Raw genomic sequence first — 21974 nt, 5'->3', positions numbered from 1 at the left:
AAGTATATCCGAGTCACCAGTCTCAGAAATCGCAGGTTAACAGCAGCTCAGATTAGAGACCAGGTCAATGCCACACAGAGTTCTAGCAGCAGACACATCTCTACAACTGTAAGGCTACTTTCACACTAGCGTCGGAATTCGGCCCGTCGCATTGCGTCGGGCCGAGATTCCGACGCTAGCGTTGTTAGGGCTGCACAACGGGTGCAGTGGATGCATTCTCCGGCGCATCCGCTGCCCTATTGTGAGGTGCGGGGAGGTGGGGGCGGAGTTCCGGCCACGCATGCGTGGTCGGAAAAAGCAGTCCGTCTGGAGCAAAAAAGTTACATTTAACGTTTTTTGCTCCCGGCAATACGCCACAACACGGCGCAACCGTCGCACGACGGTTGCGATGTGTGTCAATACGTCGCAATGCGTCGGTAATGTTACTCTATGGGGCAAAAACGCATCCTGCAAACAACTTTGCAGGATGCGTTTTTTCCCCTAAACGACGCATTGCGACATATTAAAAAAAACGCCAGTGTGAAAGTACCCTTAAGAGGAGACTTTGTGCAGCAGGCCTTCATGGTAAAATAGCTGCTAGGAAACCACTGCTAAGGACAGGCAACAAGCAGAAGAGACTTGTTTGGGCTAAAGAACACAAGGAATCACAAGGAATGGACATTAGACCAGTGGAAATCTGTGCTTTGGTCTGACGAGTCCAAACTTGAGATCTTTGGTTCCAACTACTGTGTCTTTGTGCGACGCAGAAAAGGTGAACGGATGGACTCTACATGCCTGGTTCCCACCGTGAAGCATGGAGGAGGAGGTGTGATGGTGTGGGGGTGCTTTGCTGGTGACACTGTTTGGTATTTATTCAAAATTGAGGGCATACTGAACCAGCATGGCTACCACAGCATCTTGCAGCGGCATGCTATTCCATAAGGTTTGCGTTTAGTTGGACCATCATTTATTTTTCAACAGGACAATGGCCCCAAACACACCTCCAGGCTGTGTAAGGGCTATTTGACCAAGAAGGAGAGTGATGGGGTGCTACGCCAAATGACCTGGCCTCCACAGTCACCAGACCTGAACCCAATCGAGATGGTTTGGGGTGAGCTGGACCACAGAGTGAAGGGCCAACAAGTGCTAAGCATCTCTGGGAACTCCTTCAAGATTGTTGGAAGACCATTCCCAGTGACTACCTCTTGAAGCTCATCAAGAGAATGCCAAGAGTATGCAAAGTAGTCATCAAAGCAAAAGGTGGCTACTTTGAAGAACCTAGAATATAAGACATAATTTCTGTTGTTTCACACTTTTTTGTTAAGTATATAATTCCACATGTGTTAATTCATAGTTTTGTTGCCTTCAGTGTGAATGTACAATTTTCATAGTCATGAAAATACAGAAAAATATTAAAATGTGAAGGTGTGTCCAAACTTTTGGTCTGTACTGTATGTGTATATAAGTATGTGTGTGTGTATGTATGGCAGGGCTGTCAAACTGCATTCCTCGAGGGCCGCAAACCATGCGTGTTTTCAAGATTTCCTTAGCATTGCACAAGGTGCTGGAATCATTCTCTGCAGGTGATTAAATTATCCCCTGTGCAATGCAAGGAAATCCTGAAAACATGACCTGTTTGCAGCCCTCGAGGAATGCAGTTTGACACCCCTGATGTATGGTATATGTATGTGTATCTGTGTGTGTATGTACGGTATATGTGTATGTATGTACGGTATATGTATGTGTATCTATGTGAGTATGTATGGTATATGTATGTACGGTGTATGTGTGTATGTATGAACGCTATATGTAAGATGTATTTGTGATCCATCAGATCGTGGATAACTTGCTGATTACTGGGGATTCGACCACTGGGTTCCCCCCAGAAATTTGGAGAACAGGGGTATGCAGTCTCATCCTAGATGGAGTAGATGCTTGGCCTCTGCTCTATTCATTATCTATAGAGCTGCTGAGCTCTGCGCACAGCTATTTACATCAGTTCCATAGACAATGAATAGAGCAGATACCAGATCATACAGATACCAAACATACTGTATAATGTAATATAATATATACATGGTCGGCCTCTGCTCTATTCATTATCTATAGAGCTGCTGAGCGCTGCGTTTGGCTATTTCTATCAATTCCATAGACAATGAATAGAGCAGATACCAGATAATACAGATACCAGACATATAATGTAATATAATATCTACATGATCGAGCTCTGCCGGTTGTATCAGTTATCACTTAACCATGAGGAAGCGCTGTTATGTGCCAACTAGCGTGTCAGCCGCATCTGCAGTGTTCTATTCACTAACAGTGGGCACTAGTTGTCACCTGACTGCAAGTGTAACTGCGCTGGAACGAGCAGAACCGAATGCTAACGGATATATATATACCACACACATATACAGTATATATATCTCCATCTCAGAGAAAAAAATATAAATATATATATTTTTTAGAGATATGGGGGCCCAAATAGAACTTTTGCTATGTACACCACTGTTTGCAGGGCAGTAATAATGAGGGCAATCTGGCTTGTTTCTCAGAGCCCGAGGCTCCAGTGGTCCCATTGCCAGATTGCCTCATTAAAAGCAGCGTACCCGACAGATCCGTGATACAATATATCCAAACATCTAAATGTATTTGTGAGCTAGGTATCGCACTTAGAAGGGAACCTGACAGGTAGGTAGCATGTATCAGCCACTGGCTGTACGATCACAACGATGTATGTTTGTCTCTCAAAACAGCATGTATCACCTGCCAGGTTCCCTTTAATTAAGCATTTAACAATTGTAATGTGCATCTGCTAATGGGAACATTGCTTTATACGACCTCCACATCAACCTCTAAACTCAGGAGCAGTTCCGGATGAGAATGATGTTCTGTAGACATCAGACATACTTACATCTCCATCTAGTGGCCTTTGGTCATCACAGTCCTTTGTTGGACTGATATCCTGCCTCATTACCCAAATAGGCTCTTTTGGCTCATCAGGAGTGTAAGGGGAGCGTATTGTCCTAGTCTTTACTTCCTCTATTGCCTCCTTTATGTCCTTTATAGCCAACGAAATGGCATCACGCTTTTCCTTACTATACCTTTGCACCATCTCTACGGCGTTAGCAGCAGTTTTGGACGCAGAAGAGAGGTTTCCATTAGTTACATGCCCCGCACCGACCTTGGAATGATCAGGATGGTCTATACTTTGCTCAGCTTCTGGCATATCCTCAGCTGCCTTATCTAGGCTTTGAGAGCTCATACTTTGTTTCACCTCTGCCACAATTTGGTCAATATCTTCTTCTTGCTCATAGCTGTCCATTCTTGGGTATGGTGCAAACTCAGCTTCCTTTTCAGGACTATCCGACTCTCCATCAGATCGTTCATCATAATGGTGTAGACGTGCACCCAGGGCTTCTTTTCGATAATTGTCAGCTTCTTCTCTCTCTTGTTCATAAAGGCGTAGACCCTCCCTGATGTCCAAATCAGGAGTGTCTCCTATTTCCTCATACACGTGTTCCTGCAGTCCATAATCTGCATAAGGTTCTGCATATTGCTCATCCTCACCCCTGTGAAACAATCTGTGCGTGTAGACATAGCCCGAGTAAGCTGCGCTAATGGCCTCCTCTTGGTCCATACCATGAAAATGTAAATGATTGGGGAGAGTTCTGTTATGTAGCACCTCATCATGCTCTGCCTCCGCGTTCTCTGTGTATTCCTCAGACTCGGGCCTGTACTGAATAGCATAGGCATTCTCATCCTCATTTTCTTGGGCTCTGTCAAGGTCATATCCATCTACTTGACCGGCAATGACATCCCCCTCTGCAGTATCTGTGTGATTGTGAAACCCACTCTCCGTACTGGCAGATCTCGCAAGCGTTCCTTCTTCATCTTGTCCAGACTGTCTATCCTGCTCTGCGGATGCATGCCGTGAGTGAGGAGACGCATACGGATCTTGCTCTTCTTCAACTTCCGGAAGTTCAAGGTCAGCTTCCACAAATTCGTTGATGTCTGCATTTGCAGGCTCATCACTTCCCTCCACCTCTTGTGCTCCTTCTAAATGGTTCATGGCAGAGTTTCAGGTGGTTACTGTATTAACATCTTGTCTGTAAAAAAAAAAAGAAATCAAAGTATGAGAGTCTAAGAATAATAAAGCTAAAAAGAAATGCAAAGCTCTACCAAGAAATACGTATGGCACCAGCGCTAGTGGTGATTATAGGGCAACGTTAATACCAAATGTATTGTAATTAAACCGCCAGCACAGGAAATGTAATTTAACAGAAAAAAACAGCAACGGTATAAGAAAAACAGTATACAATAGGTCAAGAAGCACAAACTTAATTAAAACAATAAAGAACCTCTATCGCATGTAAATACAGCTAGTGATTATCCAGCAGAATGCTTCCCCTACCTCTTCTGCACCTCTCTGCCTGTCTGTATACAAGGAAATGCCCCCAAGGAGTGAGAAGCCCACTAAAAGCTGCCCCCCTCGCATTCTATTTACTCACATCCACTTTCCTCACAGAAGGCTCCAGACGCTGCAGGATACAAACATAATTGTCACACATGCGCCAAACCAATCAGGAGGATGACTGCAGCAGATAAACAAAAACGCTAAAATGAGAAAATCTCTGCTCCGTGGAAAGAACTGCTGCATGGTGCATCTATCTTATCTAATATCTACAAAAAACAAAAACCTGACCATATAGTGTGAAGAGGCGGAAGCTGCAGTGACTGTACAATATACAAAAAAAAAGAGAACAGCAGCACTCTATAAAAGTAGATAGATATGTAATAGAACTTAGATAAAACGTAGCGAGCACCGCAGCACTCTGTAAGGGCCAAAGTATACGCAAACACTCAATACATGAGATCTGAAAGGCATTACTGCCAAATAAAATGTACTTGCAAAATTGAAGGTTCTTAGCGCGTAAACTGGCCAGTTCATGTATGCCCATCAACCGCGTCAAGGTGGCCTCCCGCTGAAGGGTACCTACTCTAATACTTATCAAACATTCCTTTCCCAGGCTGTATATACAGTGATCTCCAGCGATCTCAGGCAGGAAGGTAAGTATAAAATTATTCCTTTATTTCTTTTGTTAAAAGAACATATTACAGGCAGTGGATATCCCAATGGATGGTAAAAAATCTGACGTGTTTCAACTCAAAAGAGTCTTAATCATGGATTACCAGGCTATAAGCCTACATTTTAAAGGGAAACTGTCACCCCCAAAATGGAAGGTGAGCTAAGCCCACCGGCATCAGGGGCTTATCTACAGCATTCTGGAATGCTGTAGATAAGCCCACGTTGTATCCTGAAAGATGAGAAAAAGAGGTTATGCTCACCCAGGGGCGTTCCCCGCTGCGGTCCGGTCCGGGGCCTCCCATCTTCTTACGATGACGTCCTCTTCTGGTCTTCATGCCGTGGCTCCGGCGCAGGTGTACTTTATCTGGCCTCTTGAGGGCAGAGCAAAGTACTGCAGTGCGCAGGCGCCGGGAAAGGTCAGAGAGGCCCAGCACCTGTGCACTGCAGTACTTTTCTCTGCCCTCAACAGGGCAGACAACGTACGCCTGCAATGGAGCCACAGCGTGAAGACAAGAAGAGAACGTCATGGTAAGAAGATGGGAGGCCCCGGACCAGACCGCAATGCCCATCGGACCCGGACCGCAGCGGGACCGCCCCTGGGTGAGTATAATATAACCTCTTTTTCTCATATTTCAGGATACATCAGGGGCTTATCTACAGCATTCCAGAATGCTGTAGATAAGCCCCTGATGCAGGTGGGCTTAGCTCACCTTCGATTTTGGGGGTGACAGGTTCCCTTTAAATGGACAGGTAGGAAATAACACTAGTTAAAAGCACCCTTGCGCTGATGGAAGGAGTGCAGTCAGATCAGGGGGCAATCACAACCTCCAATAGTAAACTACAAAAAAACCTGACTAGAACCTCCATATAGTGTGAACAGGTGCAAGATGCAATATGAGGTCTAGATGTATTTTTTATGTTTGGGACATAATTCTATTTTTGTATGGTCAGTAATATTCTCATTAGGCCTAACTGTATTACATTCAGTCTCCTTTACCAATATTGCACTGCTAATGCCAACACATCATCGTGCATATACAGACATGCGAATATTACACACCACCTCTCCTCACCGTCCATCAACTTACGCTCATATGAACATGCACAGTGAGATTTGTAGAACACAAAGCGCGGCGAGCTCATGGATCTTTATGTACTAACAGTGTGTACTGCATGCACATGTGTATTATCACCAGTGCATGCACTTTTTATGATGTTTATGGTCATGAACATCTTGCATCTTTATTCATTACATATGTTATGAATTACTTGACTCTTTACACATGTAGATTTCATATTCTTGTAATAATGTTTTCTGTAGAATTATGTTAACGACATATAACCAGGTTTGTGATTAATGCACTTTTCAATATCTGGCATGTACATGTACATCTATTAGGGTGCTTTCACCTTGCACTTAGGCACCCGTTCAATGGCCCTGTCGGGGCTTACATCCGAACCCACCGCAAAACGGGACTCGGATGAATGCGCCATTGGGAACATAGACTCAACTGTACTTGACGACTTTCCTTACGATATTAATTCCCTAGTTCCCCTAACCTTCCCATATTATTCTTTCTGTTTCTATGTTGAGCAAAGTTACTAATTGGCTATTGCATTAGTTTTATTTAGTTTTGAGAATAGTGTACAACATATGCGTATACATTTATGCCATGAGCAAAGTAACAATAGCGCTAATGTCCAATACAGTCAAGAGCATTGTCACAATTTTTCCCAACCCATGTGGTCAAAAGATTATATTTATTTTTACATTACGCTTTAGAACAGCTATTCATTTTTGATTGGTACGTTTGGATTTTTTTTTTATCTGATATTTTAGAAAAGCAAGGGGAACATACACGAAAACGCCAGTATAATATCCCGCTAGATTGATAAGGTTCGGTTTAATATCATTGGAAGAGACTGCCTAGGCGGGGGCGTACTGTATAATGAAACATGGCCAGATTTGCACTAGCAATGTGATTTACAGGTCCAGCAGAGACTCTCACATAGCCGATTGATTCCCATGCCAGAAACGGATAACGGCACACAAGCCCATAAAATATATCTGGCCTTGCTGCTGGCAACATTTACAGTGACTCACTGAACTCAGGGCTGCTTTGTTCACCATAGTTATTTTGCTGAAATGTTCACAACAGAAATTGAAAAAGATTCAAGGAAAAAAAGCAGAAAAGACAAAGCAATCATGTCTGCCTTAAAGGAGCCTTGGGTATTACACCTCGCTCACAGATGGAGACTATCCTTACCTTACCATGGCTCATTAAAGACAAAGCACTATTAATATGCAATGTAGGAATTACACTAATTGTAAAAATGTGTACCCTTTATTGTATATCTGCAACATTGTGTTGCTTATTTTTCAGTTACGGTAATTTTTAATTTGTGTGATGCAGAAAAACAAATCTCGGGGAAACTGTCAACAAGCTGCCCCTAGCAGATCTATGACTCTAATTGTTGTCTGGTGAAAACAAGCTATCACCTATCCACAGGATAGGCAACAACTAGGGATGAGCAGACCAGTTGAAGTTCGGGTTTGTCGCGTTCGACCAAACTGTAGTTCAATTTTCGATTCGGGTACCAGAACTCTACCTGAACTTGAACTTCATCAAAATCAATGGGGACCCAAACTTTGGGGCTGGAAATTCACTCTGGAAAAGTTTGGGTTCACTCATCTCTAGTGATCATTTATTGATTGGTAGGGGTCAACCGATGGGAACCGCACTGATGGGTAGAACCGAAAATTTTCATCCTAAACGGGGCACATTTCTAGAGTGCAGCAGCAATCCAATTGCCCGAGAACTGCTCTATTCATTCTCTATGGGGCTGCTGGAAAAAGTCGAGTGCAGTGATCAGCATCCCCATAGGGAATAAATGAAGCAGTGGTCACGTATGTGTGCTGACACCCCATCCCAACTGGGATAATCCCATTCTGCCAATCGGTGCAGGTACCAGCAGTTAGATTTCCACTCATCAATAAGCTAATATTTCTCCTATGGTTAGATGATAAAGGGGCTGCCTGGCGAAAAACAAGATATGGAATGATTCAAATATTGACATGCCTTACTTTATGATCCATTAACAACTTTTAGATATCAGCACCATAGAGTGAAACTTAATCGAATGTGAAGATAAGATTCATTTTTAATTTTAAAAAAAACATGGAATTTTTAATTTGTCTCTTGAAACTTTTTATTTCTTGTGATCTAGGACTGGATTTCCCCAACTCTTGAATGACATCTAAATCTGAATGTACAGTGACATATTCTCTTTCTTTCTCCTTCTCTAAGTGCTGCAGTACTTCTAAAAGTTGCGATGCTGTGAAATGATACTCATAGGTCATGATTAATCATTTGTGTTTTTTTAGTTACTTTTATATTTTGTCTTGTACTATTAGCTGCCTTTTTAGCTTTCAAATTCATCAAAATTAAAAAGAACTAAAAGACTCTTATCTGTCTACAAAAAGCGCTAACAAACGAGATACTTGCAAAAGGGGGTGCTACTAGGTACTAACCATGCAGGGTGCCCAAACTTTGGCATAGGCCCATTTTCATTTTTGGAATTTTTAAAATGTAAAAGATGAAAATATACATTTTTTAGCCTATAATCTCATCTTCAGCTTGCTTAAGTATTCACAATAAGGTTAAGTTTCTAAGCTTGACCAGGCGTGCCCAAATTTTAAATATTAAATATATATATATATATATATATATATACGGTATATATATATATATATATATATATATATATATACACACACACTCACACACTGCATCACAGACATACAGACACGCAGGAGAACTATGGATGGAGAAACAAGCAGGGAGATGAGAGAGATGTGTCTGCAGCTATTTGCACAGAAGCAGCTGCTACACAGTGACCTGCCCATCCACACTGCACGAATGTTACATGACTGCGATGTCACGTCAGATCCCAGAGCAAGTGAGGAAGAATCTGATATGACATCACAGGAAGTCAGGGAGAATCTGATGTGACATCGCAGGAAATCAGGAAGAATCTGATATGACATCTATCAGATGACATCTATCTATTGTTGGTAAAATATTTGAAGGGTTTCTGAGGGATGTTATTCTGGATTATCTCAATGAGAATAACTGTTTAACTCCATATCAGCATGGGTTTATGAGAAATCGCTCCTGTCAAACCAATCTAATCAGTTTTTATGAAGAGGTAAGCTATAGACTGGACCACGGTGAGTCATTGGACGTGGTATATCTCGATTTTTCCAAAGCGTTTGATACCGTGCCGCACAAGAGGTTGGTACACAAAATGAGAATGCTTGGTCTGGGGGAAAATGTGTGTAAATGGGTTAGTAACTGGCTTAGTGATAGAAAGCAGAGGGTGGTTATAAATGGTATAGTCTCTAACTGGGTCGCTGTGACCAGTGGGGTACCGCAGGGGTCAGTATTGGGACCTGTTCTCTTCAACATATTCATTAATGATCTGGTAGAAGGTTTACACAGTAAAATATCGATATTTGCAGATGATATAAAACTATGTAAAGCAGTTAATACAAGAGAAGATAGTATTCTGCTACAGATGGATCTGGATAAGTTGGAAACTTGGGCTGAAAGGTGGCAGATGAGGTTTAACAATGATAAATGTAAGGTTATACACATGGGAAGAGGGAATCAATATCACCATTACACACTGAACGGGAAACCACTGGGTAAATCTGACAGGGAGAAGGACTTGGGGATCCTAGTTAATGATAAACTTACCTGGAGCAGCCAGTGCCAGGCAGCAGCTGCCAAGGCAAACAGGATCATGGGGTGCATTAAAAGAGGTCTGGATACACATGATGAGAGCATTATACTGCCTCTGTACAAATCCCTAGTTAGACCGCACATGGAGTACTGTGTCCAGTTTTGGGCACCGGTGCTCAGGAAGGATATAATGGAACTAGAGAGAGTACAAAGGAGGGCAACAAAATTAATAAAGGGGATGGGAGAACTACAATACCCAGATAGATTAGCGAAATTAGGATTATTTAGTCTAGAAAAAAGACGACTGAGGGGCGATCTAATAACCATGTATAAGTATATAAGGGGACAATACAAATATCTCGCTGAGGATCTGTTTATACCAAGGAAGGTGACGGGCACAAGGGGGCATTCTTTGCGTCTGGAGGAGAGAAGGTTTTTCCACCAACATAGAAGAGGATTCTTTACTGTTAGGGCAGTGAGAATCTGGAATTGCTTGCCTGAGGAGGTGGTGATGGCGAACTCAGTCGAGGGGTTCAAGAGAGGCCTGGATGTCTTCCTGGAGCAGAACAATATTGTATCATACAATTATTAGGTTCTGTAGAAGGACGTAGATCTGGGGATTTATTATGATGGAATATAGGCTGAACTGGATGGACAAATGTCTTTTTTCAGCCTTACTAACTATGTTACTATGTTACTATGTTACTATGTTAGTTATCTCGAGTTCCGCTTGTAGAACACATTACTTAATTTTCCCAACTTCTACATTACACCACATGAAGAAGGCAACATAGTATCACTCTACACAGTAACAGGACCGCCCCCCCATTTAAAACAGTATACTCAAAAAATAAAATAAATACATCACTGCAATAATAATATCCCTTAATTAGCCCCTATGGTAATATTCGCCATCCTGGCCACCGTGTGTCTCATTTCAGGCTCCAGCCATATGTTCTCCCATCCTGCCCTCATGAGTATCCATTCTACCCCATATGATCTCCCCATCCTGCCCCATCTGTCTCCATCGTATCCATCCTGCCCCATCTGTTTCCAATCCTGCACCATCTCTGTCCAGCACTCTGCCCCATCTCTGTCCAGCACTCTGCCCCATCTCTGTCCAGCACTCTGCCCCATCTCTGTCCAGCACTCTGCCCCATCTCTGTCCAGCACTCTGCCCCATCTCTGTCCAGCACTCTGCCCAGCACTCTGCCCCATCTCTGTCCAGCACTCTGCCCCATCTCTGTCCAGCACTCTGCCCCATCCCTGTCCAGCACTCTGCCCCATCTCTGTCCAGCACTCTGCCCCATCTCTGTCCAGCACTCTGCCCCGTGTCCAGCTTTCTGCCCCCCATGTGTCCAGCTTTCTGCCCCCCCCCCGTGTCCAGCTTTCTGCCCCGCCCCCCCCCTGTCCAGCTTTCTGCCCCCCCCCCGTGTCCAGCTTTCTGCCCCCCCCGTGTCCAGCTTTCTGCCCCCCCCGTGTCCAGCTTTCTGCTCCCCCCCGTGTCCAGCTTTACTGCCCCCTCTGTGTCCAGCTTTACTGCCCCCTGTGTCCAGCTTTACTGCCCCCTCTGTGTCCAGATTTACTGCCCCCTCTGTGTCCAGATTTACTGCCCCCTCTGTGTCCAGATTTACTGCCCCCTCTGTGTCCAGATTTACTGCCCCGTCTCCAGCTCTACTGCCCCCTGTGTCCAGCTTTACTGCCCCCCCTGTGTCCAGCCTTCTGCCCCCCCTGTGTCCAGCTTTACTGCCCCCCTGTGTCCAGCCTTCTGCCCCCCGTGTCCAGCTTTACTGCCCTTCTGTGTCCAGCGGCCTTCTGCCCCCCCCCGTGTCCAGCTTTACTGCCCCCCTGTGTCCAGCGGCCTTCTGCCCCCTCTGTGTCCAGCTGCCTTCTGCCCCCGTGTCCAGCTGCCTTCTGCCCCCTCTGTGTCCAGCTGCCTTCTGCCCCCTCTGTGTCCAGCTGCCTTCTGCCCCCTCTGTGTCCAGCTGCCTTCTGCCCCCTCTGTGTCCAGCTGCCTTCTGCCCCCCTGTGTCCAGCTGCCTTCTGCCCCCTCTGTGTCCAGCTGCCTTCTGCCCCCTGTGTCCAGCTGCCTTCTGCCCCCTCTGTGTCCAGCTTTACTGCCCCCCCGTGTCCAGCGGCCTTCTGCCCCCGTGTCCAGCTGCCTTGTGCCCCCTCTGTGTCCAGCTGCCTTCTGCCCCCTCTGTGTCCAGCTTTACTGCCCCCCTGTGTCCAGCGGCCTTCTGCCCCCCTGTGTCCAGAGGCCTTCTGCCCCCGTGTCCAGCGGCCTTCTGCCCCCGTGTCCAGCTGCCTTCTGCCCCCTCTGTGTCCAGCTGCCTTCTGCCCCCTCTGTGTCCAGCTGCCTTCTGCCCCCCTGTGTCCAGCTGCCTTCTGCCCCCCCTGTGTCCAGCTGCCTTCTGCCCCCCTGTGTCCAGCTGCCTTCTGCCCCCTCTGCGTCCAGCTGCCTTCTGCCCCCCTGTGTCCAGCTTTACTGCCCCCCTGTGTCCAGCTGCCTTCTGCCCCCTCTGTGTCCAGCTTTACTGCCCCCCTGTGTCCAGCTGCCTTCTGCCCCCCTGTGTCCAGCTGCCTTCTGCCCCCTCTGTGTCCAGCTGCCTTCTGCCCCCCTGTGTCCAGCTTTACTGCCCCCGTGTCCAGCTGCCTTCTGCCCCGTGTCCAGCTGCCTTCTGCCCCCGTGTCCAGCTGCCTTCTGCCCCCCTGTGTCCAGCTGCCTTCTGCCCCCTCTGTGTCCAGCTGCCTTCTGCCCCATCTGTGTCCAGCTGCCTTCTGCCCCCCTGTGTCCAGCTGCCTTCTGCCCCCTCTGTGTCCAGCTGCCTTCTGTCCCCCTGTGTCCAGCTGCCTTCTGCCCCCTCTGTGTCCAGCTGCCTTCTGCCCCCCTGTGTCCAGCTTTACTGCCCCCCTGTGTCCAGCTGCCTTCTGCCCCCTCTGTGTCCAGCTGCCTTCTGCCCCCTCTGTGTCCAGCTGCCTTCTGCCCCCCTGTGTCCAGCTGCCTTCTGCCCCCTCTGTGTCCAGCTGCCTTCTGCCCCCTCTGTGTCCAGCTGCCTTCTGCCCCCGTGTCCAGCTTTACTGCCCCCCTGTGTCCAGCTGCCTTCTGCCCCCTCTGTGTCCAGCTGCCTTCTGCCCCCCTGTGTCCAGCTGCCTTCTGCCCCCCTGTGTCCAGCTGCCTTCTGCCCCCTCTGTGTCCAGCTGCCTTCTGCCCCCCTGTGTCCAGCTTTACTGCCCCCCTGTGTCCAGCTGCCTTCTGCCCCCTCTGTGTCCAGCTGCCTTCTGCCCCCCTGTGTCCAGCTGCCTTCTGCCCCCCTGTGTCCAGCTGCCTTCTGCCCCCTCTGTGTCCAGCTGCCTTCTGCCCCATCTGTGTCCAGCTGCCTTCTGCCCCCCTGTGTCCAGCTGCCTTCTGCCCCCTCTGTGTCCAGCTGCCTTCTGCCCCCCTGTGTCCAGCTGCCTTCTGCCCCCTCTGTGTCCAGCTGCCTTCTGCCCCCCTGTGTCCAGCTGCCTTCTGCCCCCGTGTCCAGCTGCCTTCTGCCCCCTCTGTGTCCAGCTGCCTTCTGCCCCATCTGTGTCCAGCTGCCTTCTGCCCCCCTGTGTCCAGCTGCCTTCTGCCCCCCTGTGTCCAGCTGCCTTCTGCCCCCCTGTGTCCAGCTGCCTTCTGCCCCCTCTGTGTCCAGCTGCCTTCTGCCCCCGTGTCCAGCTTTACTGCCCCCCTGTGTCCAGCTGCCTTCTGCCCCCTCGTGTCCAGCTGCCTTCTGCCCCCCTGTGTCCAGCTGCCTTCTGCCCCCCTGTGTCCAGCTTTACTGCCCCCCTGTGTCCAGTTGCCTTCTGCCCCCTCTGTGTCCAGCTGCCTTCTGCCCCCCTGTGTCCAGCTGCCTTCTGCCCCCCTGTGTCCAGCTGCCTTCTGCCCCCTCTGTGTCCAGCTGCCTTCTGCCCCCCTGTGTCCAGCTTTACTGCCCCCCTGTGTCCAGCTGCTTTCTGCCCCCTCTGTGTCCAGCTGCTTTCTGCCCCCCTGTGTCCAGCTGCCTTCTGCCCCCTCTGTGTCCAGCTTTACTGCCCCCCTGTGTCCAGCTGCCTTCTGCCCCCTCTGTGTCCAGCTGCTTTCTGCCCCCCTGTGTCCAGCTGCCTTCTGCCCCCTCTGTGTCCAGCTTTACTGCCCCCCTGTGTCCAGCTGCCTTCTGCCCCCCTGTGTCCAGCTGCCTTCTGCCCAAACCCCCCCCCCCCCGATCGCCGCTCTCCGCTCTTAATAGAAAAAAAAAAAAGTTCTACTTACCTGCCGCGCTCCTGATCTCTCCACGCAGCTGCACTGTGCACTCGCCGGCGACTGACAATGACGTCAGACGCCGGCGACCTGCACGCTGCGGCTGGCGGCTGTTAACTATTGACGTGCGGGCGCGGGCCCGCATGTCAATAGCGTACAGCTGCAGCGCCGGCCGCCGCTAAGGGCCCGGTTCAGCCTGCGGCTGCCGGTAGGGGCCCGGTGAGCAGGTAAGAGGGGGCCCGATGCGGGCCCCCTCTGCTCACCGGGCCCCTTACGCCAGTCACGGCTGTAATGCCCTGATGGCGGCCCTGCCTGGGTCCACCGTGCAGAGATGGAACCTGCTGCTAAGCAATGACGAACTATATGGTGGTACAATGAGGATACACACACGGGTTAGCTTCAGCCAGTGTGAAAGAAGCGAACCCTGTTCTGTCACAGGGCCGCAGTACCGCACATAACAGAAATAATAATAAAGTAGCCCGAGAGTGCATGCAGTGCCGCTCTGGCGGATGCCACTAACCACCCAGACTTGGGTTAGGAAAGCGCGGAGATATCGCATGGCACTGCACTGGCACAGTAATAGACGCTTTTTGTTTACTAGTGTTGGTAACAACAAGTCAGGCGCTAGGTTACAATCACCCTCCTTACGTGAGCATTCAGACACAAGGAAGGGGATTTTTAAAGAGCAACTTTCACTCACAACACACACACGTAAACAAGAGTATACTAGCGCATGGCTGTGCCGCCATGTGAACCTTTTATAGCTGCAGCAAGTTCAGGACCTTCCTAGAGGACCAATGAGAACTGCTACAGTAACTGAGCAACTTCAGGACCTTCCTAGAGGACCAATAGGAGCTGCTGCAGTACTTGAGCATGTGACCCCAGACATCCACTGAGAGGTCTTCCTTTAGGCGTGCTCAGAAGGGAAAAAGCAGGACTTAGTCCCAGAGACGTCTGTTCGCCGCTGATCAGTACAGGCTACAATGGCAGAGCCTGGAAAGGCAGCAGTAACCCTTTGCACAGAATCAGACTGAGCGAGACGCTGGGACCGACGTCTTCGCTGAGCAGGCTCCACTGCGGCTGATGCAGAATGAGAGACTGCAGCAGGCATGGTTCGAGATTCCTAACTGATGAATCTGCCCATGAGTGGCTGGTCGACCAAAAGACTCCACAACAACAGCTCACAAAAGAACCCACAACAACAACAACCAAAGAACTGCAGGCCTCAGTTAAGGTCAGTGTTCCTGACTCCACCATAAGAAAGAGACTGGGCAAAAATGGCCTGCATGGCAGAGTTCCAAGGCAAAAACAACTGCTGAGCAATAAGAACATAAAAGCTTATCTCAGTTTTGTCAGATAACATCTTCATGATCCCCAAGACTTTTGGGAAATACCCCGTGGACTGACAAGACAAAAGTTTAACTTTTTGGAAGGTATATGTCCCATTGCATCTGGCATAGCAGTAACACAGCATTTAAAAAAAGGGGCATCATACAAACAGTAAAATATGGCAATGCTAGTGTCATGTACTGGGGCTGTTTTGCTGCTTCAGGACCTGGATGACTTTCTGTGGTAAATGGAACCATGAATTCTGCTGTCTACCAAAAAATCCTGAAGGAGAATGTCCGGCATCTGTTCATGTTCAAGCTGAAACGTACGTGGGTTATACAGCAGGACAATGATCCAAAACACACCAGCAAGTCCACATTTGAATTTCTAAAGAAAAACAAAATTAAGGGGATGGGAGAACTACAATACCCAGATAGATTAGCGAAATTAGGATTATTTAGTCTAGAAAAAAGACGACTGAGGGGCGATCTAATAACCATGTATAAGTATATAAGGGGACAATACAAATATCTCGCTGAGGATCTGTTTATACCAAGGAAGGTGACGGGCACAAGGGGGCATTCTTTGCGTCTGGAGGAGAGAAGGTTTTTCCACCAACATAGAAGAGGATTCTTTACTGTTAGGGCAGTGAGAATCTGGAATTGCTTGCCTGAGGAGGTGGTGATGGCGAACTCAGTCGAGGGGTTCAAGAGAGGCCTGGATGTCTTCCTGGAGCAGAACAATATTGTATCATACAATTATTAGGTTCTGTAGAAGGACGTAGATCTGGGGATTTATTATGATGGAATATAGGCTGAACTGGATGGACAAATGTCTTTTTTCGGCCTTACTAACTATGTTACTATGTTACTATGTTACATCACAGGAAGTCAGGGAGAATCTGATGTGACATCGCAGGAAATCAGGGAGAATCTGATGTGACATCGCAGGAAATCAGGGAGAATCTGATGTGGCATAACATGAAGTCAGGGAGAATCTGATGCGACATCACAGGAAGTCAGGGAGAATCTGGTGTGACATCACAGGAAGTCAGAAAGAATTTGATGTGACATCACAGGAAATCAGGGAGAATCTGATGTGACATCACAGGAAGTCAGGGAGAATCTGGTGTGACATCACAGGAAATCAGGGAAAATCTGATGTGCTATCACAGGAAGTCATAGAGAATCTGATGTGACATCAAAGGAAGTCAGGGAGAATCTGATGTGACATCACAGGACGTTAGGGAGAATCTGATATGACATCACAGGAAGGGAGAATCTGATGTGACATCACTGCACGTTAGGGAGAATCTGATGTGACATCACAGGAAGTCATAGAGAATCTGATGTGACATCGCAGGAAATCAGGGAGAATCTGATGTGACATCACAGGACGTTAGGGAGAATCTGATATGACATCACAGGAAGTGAGGGAGAATCTGATGTGATATCACAGGACGTTAGAGAGAATCTGATGTGACATCGCAGAAAATCATGGAGAATCTGATGTGACATCACAGGAAAGGAAGGGAGAATCTGATGTGACATCACAGGACGTTAGGGAGAATCTGATGTGACATCACAGGACGTTAGGGAGAATCTGATGTGACATCACAGGACGTTAGGGAGAATCTGATGTGACATCGCAGAAAATCATGGAGAATCTGATGTGACATTACAGGACCTTAGGGAGAATCTGATGTGACATCACAGGACCTTAGGGAGAATCTGATGTGACATCACAGGACCTTAGGGAGAATCTGATGTGACATCACAGGAAGTTAGGAAGAATCTGAAGTGACATCACAGGACGTTCGGGAGAATCTGATGTGACATCGCAGAAAATCAGGGAGAATCTGATGTGACATCGCAGAAATCAGGGAGAATCTGATGTGACATCAAAGGAAGTCACAGGATTCCAGGCCAGAGATTGCGTGAACAGTAGAGCATCTCAGATAACAGAGAGATTTGGGGAAGCGAGGAATTTACAAAAGAGCTGATCTATGGCAGTTTGTTCACGTGAAAGAGAATTATAAAGTAGGTGACAACCCCTTTAATTATGGCAAACATTCTGGTAATCTGACATCAATCATTTTTGATTAACAAACACTGAAAATATTTCAAAAATTAATAGGCAGAAAAATAATGGGAAAAGTCTGTGAATAAAGGATCATTCAAGTGAGTGCATTTTTGGCCTGTATGAGTGACACACTGCAGATGGAACAGTTGTAGCCAATGTGCTAGTGTGACATGAACTATTTTCAGCTATTTTATAGACCAGAATATTGTGCCGAAGCTCCTGAATTTGTACACAGCTCGGATGACTGCATGGTACCAATCCTTTGCTTTGCTGATTTTTAATACCGATGTCTGAAACCCTCCTCGCTGTATCCAGATTTAACCCCTAAGTTACAATACTTCCTATTCCATAATAATAAACATAGGGTAACAATATATGACTCTTATCCACCACACAATAGCAAAAAAAAATTACAGCGGGGAGGAAAAGAATAAATCTGCGCTTTCTAACAAATGTGATTTTTAACTATTAGTATCTTTGCTTGGCCTTCTAGATACATTGCAATGCCACCGCTCTGCTATAACGTGATCTAAATGTCCCCAGTGACCAGAAAGAGACATCACTGTTATGAATCAAACGCAATGGACGTTGAAGTAATCGTGCTTAGAATAAAGCGCTTGTCTCTGGAAAGGCTATCACATCAGCTTCAGATGGATAATTTGTATGGGCAGAACTGTAATAGAATCATTTGAATGCAAATCTAAGGTGATATCCCACTCCTGCAATTGAGAAACATGAAATGAAGCTTGTAAAATAGAGACTGAGAAATAAAGCAGTGTCCTTGAGACCTGCTACGGTGACAACCTTCTATTGTGTCACTGGCGTTTTATGGAACGGAAAGTCTGACATTTACTAAATAAATTGCACAGGACAGCATGAACCGTAAATCTTCCAAAAAACCTAGCCTTGAGTAATAGGAAATCCCATGAATGTGTGTCATCGCTGAAGAATATACTAGTGCTAATAAATAGCGGGCCATATATTATTTTTAGGGGAAATCAATAAATATGTCAGCAGTCAATGGCTTTATAAAGTATACAATAAAATATACCTAATAATTTGCAAAACTTGTATCCCAGGAAAAGTGATCTAAGGGGTAATGTGGAATGTGACAAGTCAGGCCTGGCATGTCAGAGTGAGGAGACGTATACGCCATGCATGCTCTTCTGGGAAATTAAATATGCAAATTGCCTCTTCATAAAGGAAGAGGACTTGAACTCTAGCACCACCTATTGGAAGTAGCAATCCGAAAAGTCAACATTGACCCTTTAACGAGCCTTGCAATATTACTTAGGATAAAAGCCAAACCACAATCTCAATTTGCAGACAATGTTTTGGAGTATTGCCCCTCGTCAGTGCAAAGTATGAGATTTGATTTGGCTTAAGACTGGGATCTAAGGGGTAACGTTTCTAATTGTGGAGAGTGACATACCGGCTCTGGCATATCAGAGTGAGGAGACTTCGTTATATGCTATGCATGCTCGTTTGGGTAGGTGGAACACTAGTTCAAGTCTTCTTCCTCTCTAAAGAAACAACTTACATTTCCCAGTGCATGCGATGGGGGGATTCATAAGTCTGAGGTTAATATCTATAGCATAGAGAAACAGAGAATGCAGCTAGTACAGAAAAGTATAAATATGGCATTTCCATCAACCAAGAAACCAATGTCAATGTTTATTGGATTTCAGAACTTTGGATCAATAAAACTAGAACATGGAAACATAAAACAAAATCTTATACCCAAAACCTTAGTTAACCACTTTATGACCAGGCGATTTTCCAATTTTTTTTTCTTTTTTTCCTCCCCATCTACCAAGAGACATAACCTTTTTATTTTCCGTCCACATATCCATATGAGAGCTTGTTTTTTTGTGAGTTGTACTTTTTAATGACACCATTAATTCTACCCTATAGTGCATTTTTTTTTTTTGGGGGGGGGGGATTGTATTTACCATTTTCACTATATGGTAGAGCTTACCTGGCAATATGATTTTACAGGTCAGAATGATTACGCAGGTGCCAAACCTATAGTTTTTTATTTAAGTGGTGAAAAAAAATAAAGTTAAAATTAGTAAAAAATAAAAAAAATTACTTTTGTCACCATTTCCCAAGACCAATAACATATTCATTTTTCGGGATATGGGACTTAATGAAGGCTTATTTTTTGTACACTGAGCTGATGTTTTTACTGATCACATTTTAGGGTAGGTACAATGTTTTGATTGCCCCTTATTCCATTATATTTCAAAGTTGCGGCAGCCAAAAAAAGCATAATTCTTGCGTCTTTATTTTTTCCGATATGATGTTTACTGATCAGATTCATTTATGTTATATGCTGATGGATCGGACTGTTATGACCACAGCGAAACCAAATGTGTATTTTTGGGTTTTTTAAATTGTTTTACTTTTTAATGGGGACAAAAGGGGGTGATGTGAACTTGTCTTTATTTTTTACAAAACTTTTTTTTTTCTCACTTTTTACTGTCCTTTTACGGGACTTGAAGATGTTTGATCACTTGCGCTTTACATAGCAGTGCTATGTATAGTGAAAATCACATCGCCTGTGGACACCATTTTTTCACAGTAGGATCATGATGATAAGCATGGAGGTCCTTTGCAGACCCTAGGCTGTCATGGCAACCCATCAGCACCATGAGGACCCCACAGGCACACCGATGGGCGTCTGTAATGACATGCCCTCATGCTGGTGCATGTTAAATTCCTCTATCAGAGATTGACAGCGACATTTAACAGGCTAACCCATCGACGTTTGTGTTAGAGGCACAAGATGGCTGATAAAATCAGCCATCATCTGCGGGAAAGATACAGGCTCAGTGTGCGAGCCCGCATCAAAGTCAGGGACACCACATATGATATAACTGTACATCTTATGTTGTGCTGGGGTTAAAGAACGGTATATGCTAGAACTTTAGTTCCCTCACTTCCTCGCAGGCATTGCTTCTGCTATCCTGCCATGGCTGGCCTGCCCTGAACAGAAAGCCTCCCTTTCTAGTATGTATGTATGCAGTTTGCCAGATAAGAGAGCAGGAGCATAGAGACAGAAACAGAACAAGAGTCTGAACAAGGCTGATGCTCGTTGCTCCTCATGACTTTTCTCTACTATTAATTACAATTAATTGAATGGTTGATTATAAGGAAAAGTAAGTTGTCTGCAAACACCGGTTTCTTCCCCATTTGATCCCCATCAGGGTGGAGTCTTCATGATCCTGGGCACTGTGCCTGCGTGGGCTCACACAGATCTGTGCCGTGGCTCTCTAGGCTGGTACTCGGTTTTGTGCTGTTCAAAAGTCCTTGGCTTTAAAAAAAATCAATTAGGCTAGATAGGATTCTTGTTTAGGGTCAAATAAAATAATCCTTGAGCAGGGCTGCCTTTAACATCGTGAAGCCCATATTTAACTACCGCATATATAATTCTTATAGGGTCCAGAAAGCAAGTTTACTGACAGCATCACACAATACAACACAACACAGCTTAGCAGCATATGCTCTTAAGGCAAACACATGCAGAATTACTGGGGCGGAAGTTCATGCATTAGCTTCAGTATTCATTCTAAACTTGCACTAAAATTAGCCTCCTCTTTTATACATTATGTATCCTATTCAATGACCCGTCACTTTATTGGAGACATCCATGCACCGACAGAAAAAAAAGTGATTTTATTTAGTCTGCTGTGGTCAACAAAATGGTCGTTTCATTGTAGTCCGATATGCAAAAGTGATAAGAATTATTTCCACACTGGCACTTTCTCTATGTAGTTTTATATGGTACAGAACATTCACAAAGTCACTAATTCTATGTAATAGTACACTGATATTTGGCTTGTAAATGTGTATTTACACTGATATTTCTATGTGGAATATATAAATGTATAACAGCCCTTTTGTCCATCATCAGTCTCTGACCTCACAAATGTTCTTCGGGATGAACTGTCAAAAATTCTCACATACATATTCCAAGAGCTAGTAGAAAGCCTTCACTGAACAGTTTTTATACAATGGCATGTAAAAGTTTGGACACCCTTGATCAAAATTACTGTTATTGTGAACAGTTATGCAAATTGAAGTTCAAATGATCTCAAAAAGGCCAAAAGTTAAAGATGACACATTTCCTTTGTATTTTAGTAAGTAAAAAAATATATACCGTATATATAATATAATTCATATTCTTTTACATCTTAAATTTTAAAAATTACAAATAGATAAATGGGTCGATGCAAAGTTTTTAGGCACTCTTGGAGATTTGTGTCCCCAGATAACTTTGACCTTGACACCTTAATTAGCCTGTTAGTGTTATGGCTTATTCACTATCATCATTAGGAAAGGCCAGGAGATGCAAATTTCCCAGCTTTATAAAAACCCAACCTCTTCTAAGCTTGTGCCAATAAACAGCAATCATGGGTTCGTCTAAGCAGCTGCCTAGCACTCCGAAAATGACAATGGTGGAGGCCAACCACGCAGGTGAACA

The 21974-nt window shown here is 45.6% G+C and overlaps 1 protein-coding gene across 2 annotated transcripts in view; it reads right to left on the bottom strand.

Annotated features, from left to right (window-relative positions):
- The window catches only part of APBA1 (amyloid beta precursor protein binding family A member 1), a 279089-nt gene that overhangs the window by 146300 nt on the left and 110815 nt on the right, over positions 1-21974 (bottom strand). For both annotated transcript variants that reach the window (XM_069763607.1, XM_069763615.1), the window contains exon 2: positions 2894-4088. In XM_069763607.1, the coding sequence (XP_069619708.1) occupies positions 2894-4051 (1158 nt within the window). In that variant the 5' untranslated portion in view covers positions 4052-4088. The remainder of the gene's footprint in view (positions 1-2893; positions 4089-21974) is intronic.

Source organism: Ranitomeya imitator, chromosome 1 (genome assembly GCF_032444005.1).
Source record: "Ranitomeya imitator isolate aRanImi1 chromosome 1, aRanImi1.pri, whole genome shotgun sequence".
NCBI lineage: Eukaryota > Metazoa > Chordata > Amphibia > Anura > Dendrobatidae > Ranitomeya > Ranitomeya imitator.
The sequence above is the reverse complement of the archived record's forward strand: the minus strand, read 5'-3'. Positions and strand labels throughout refer to the sequence as shown.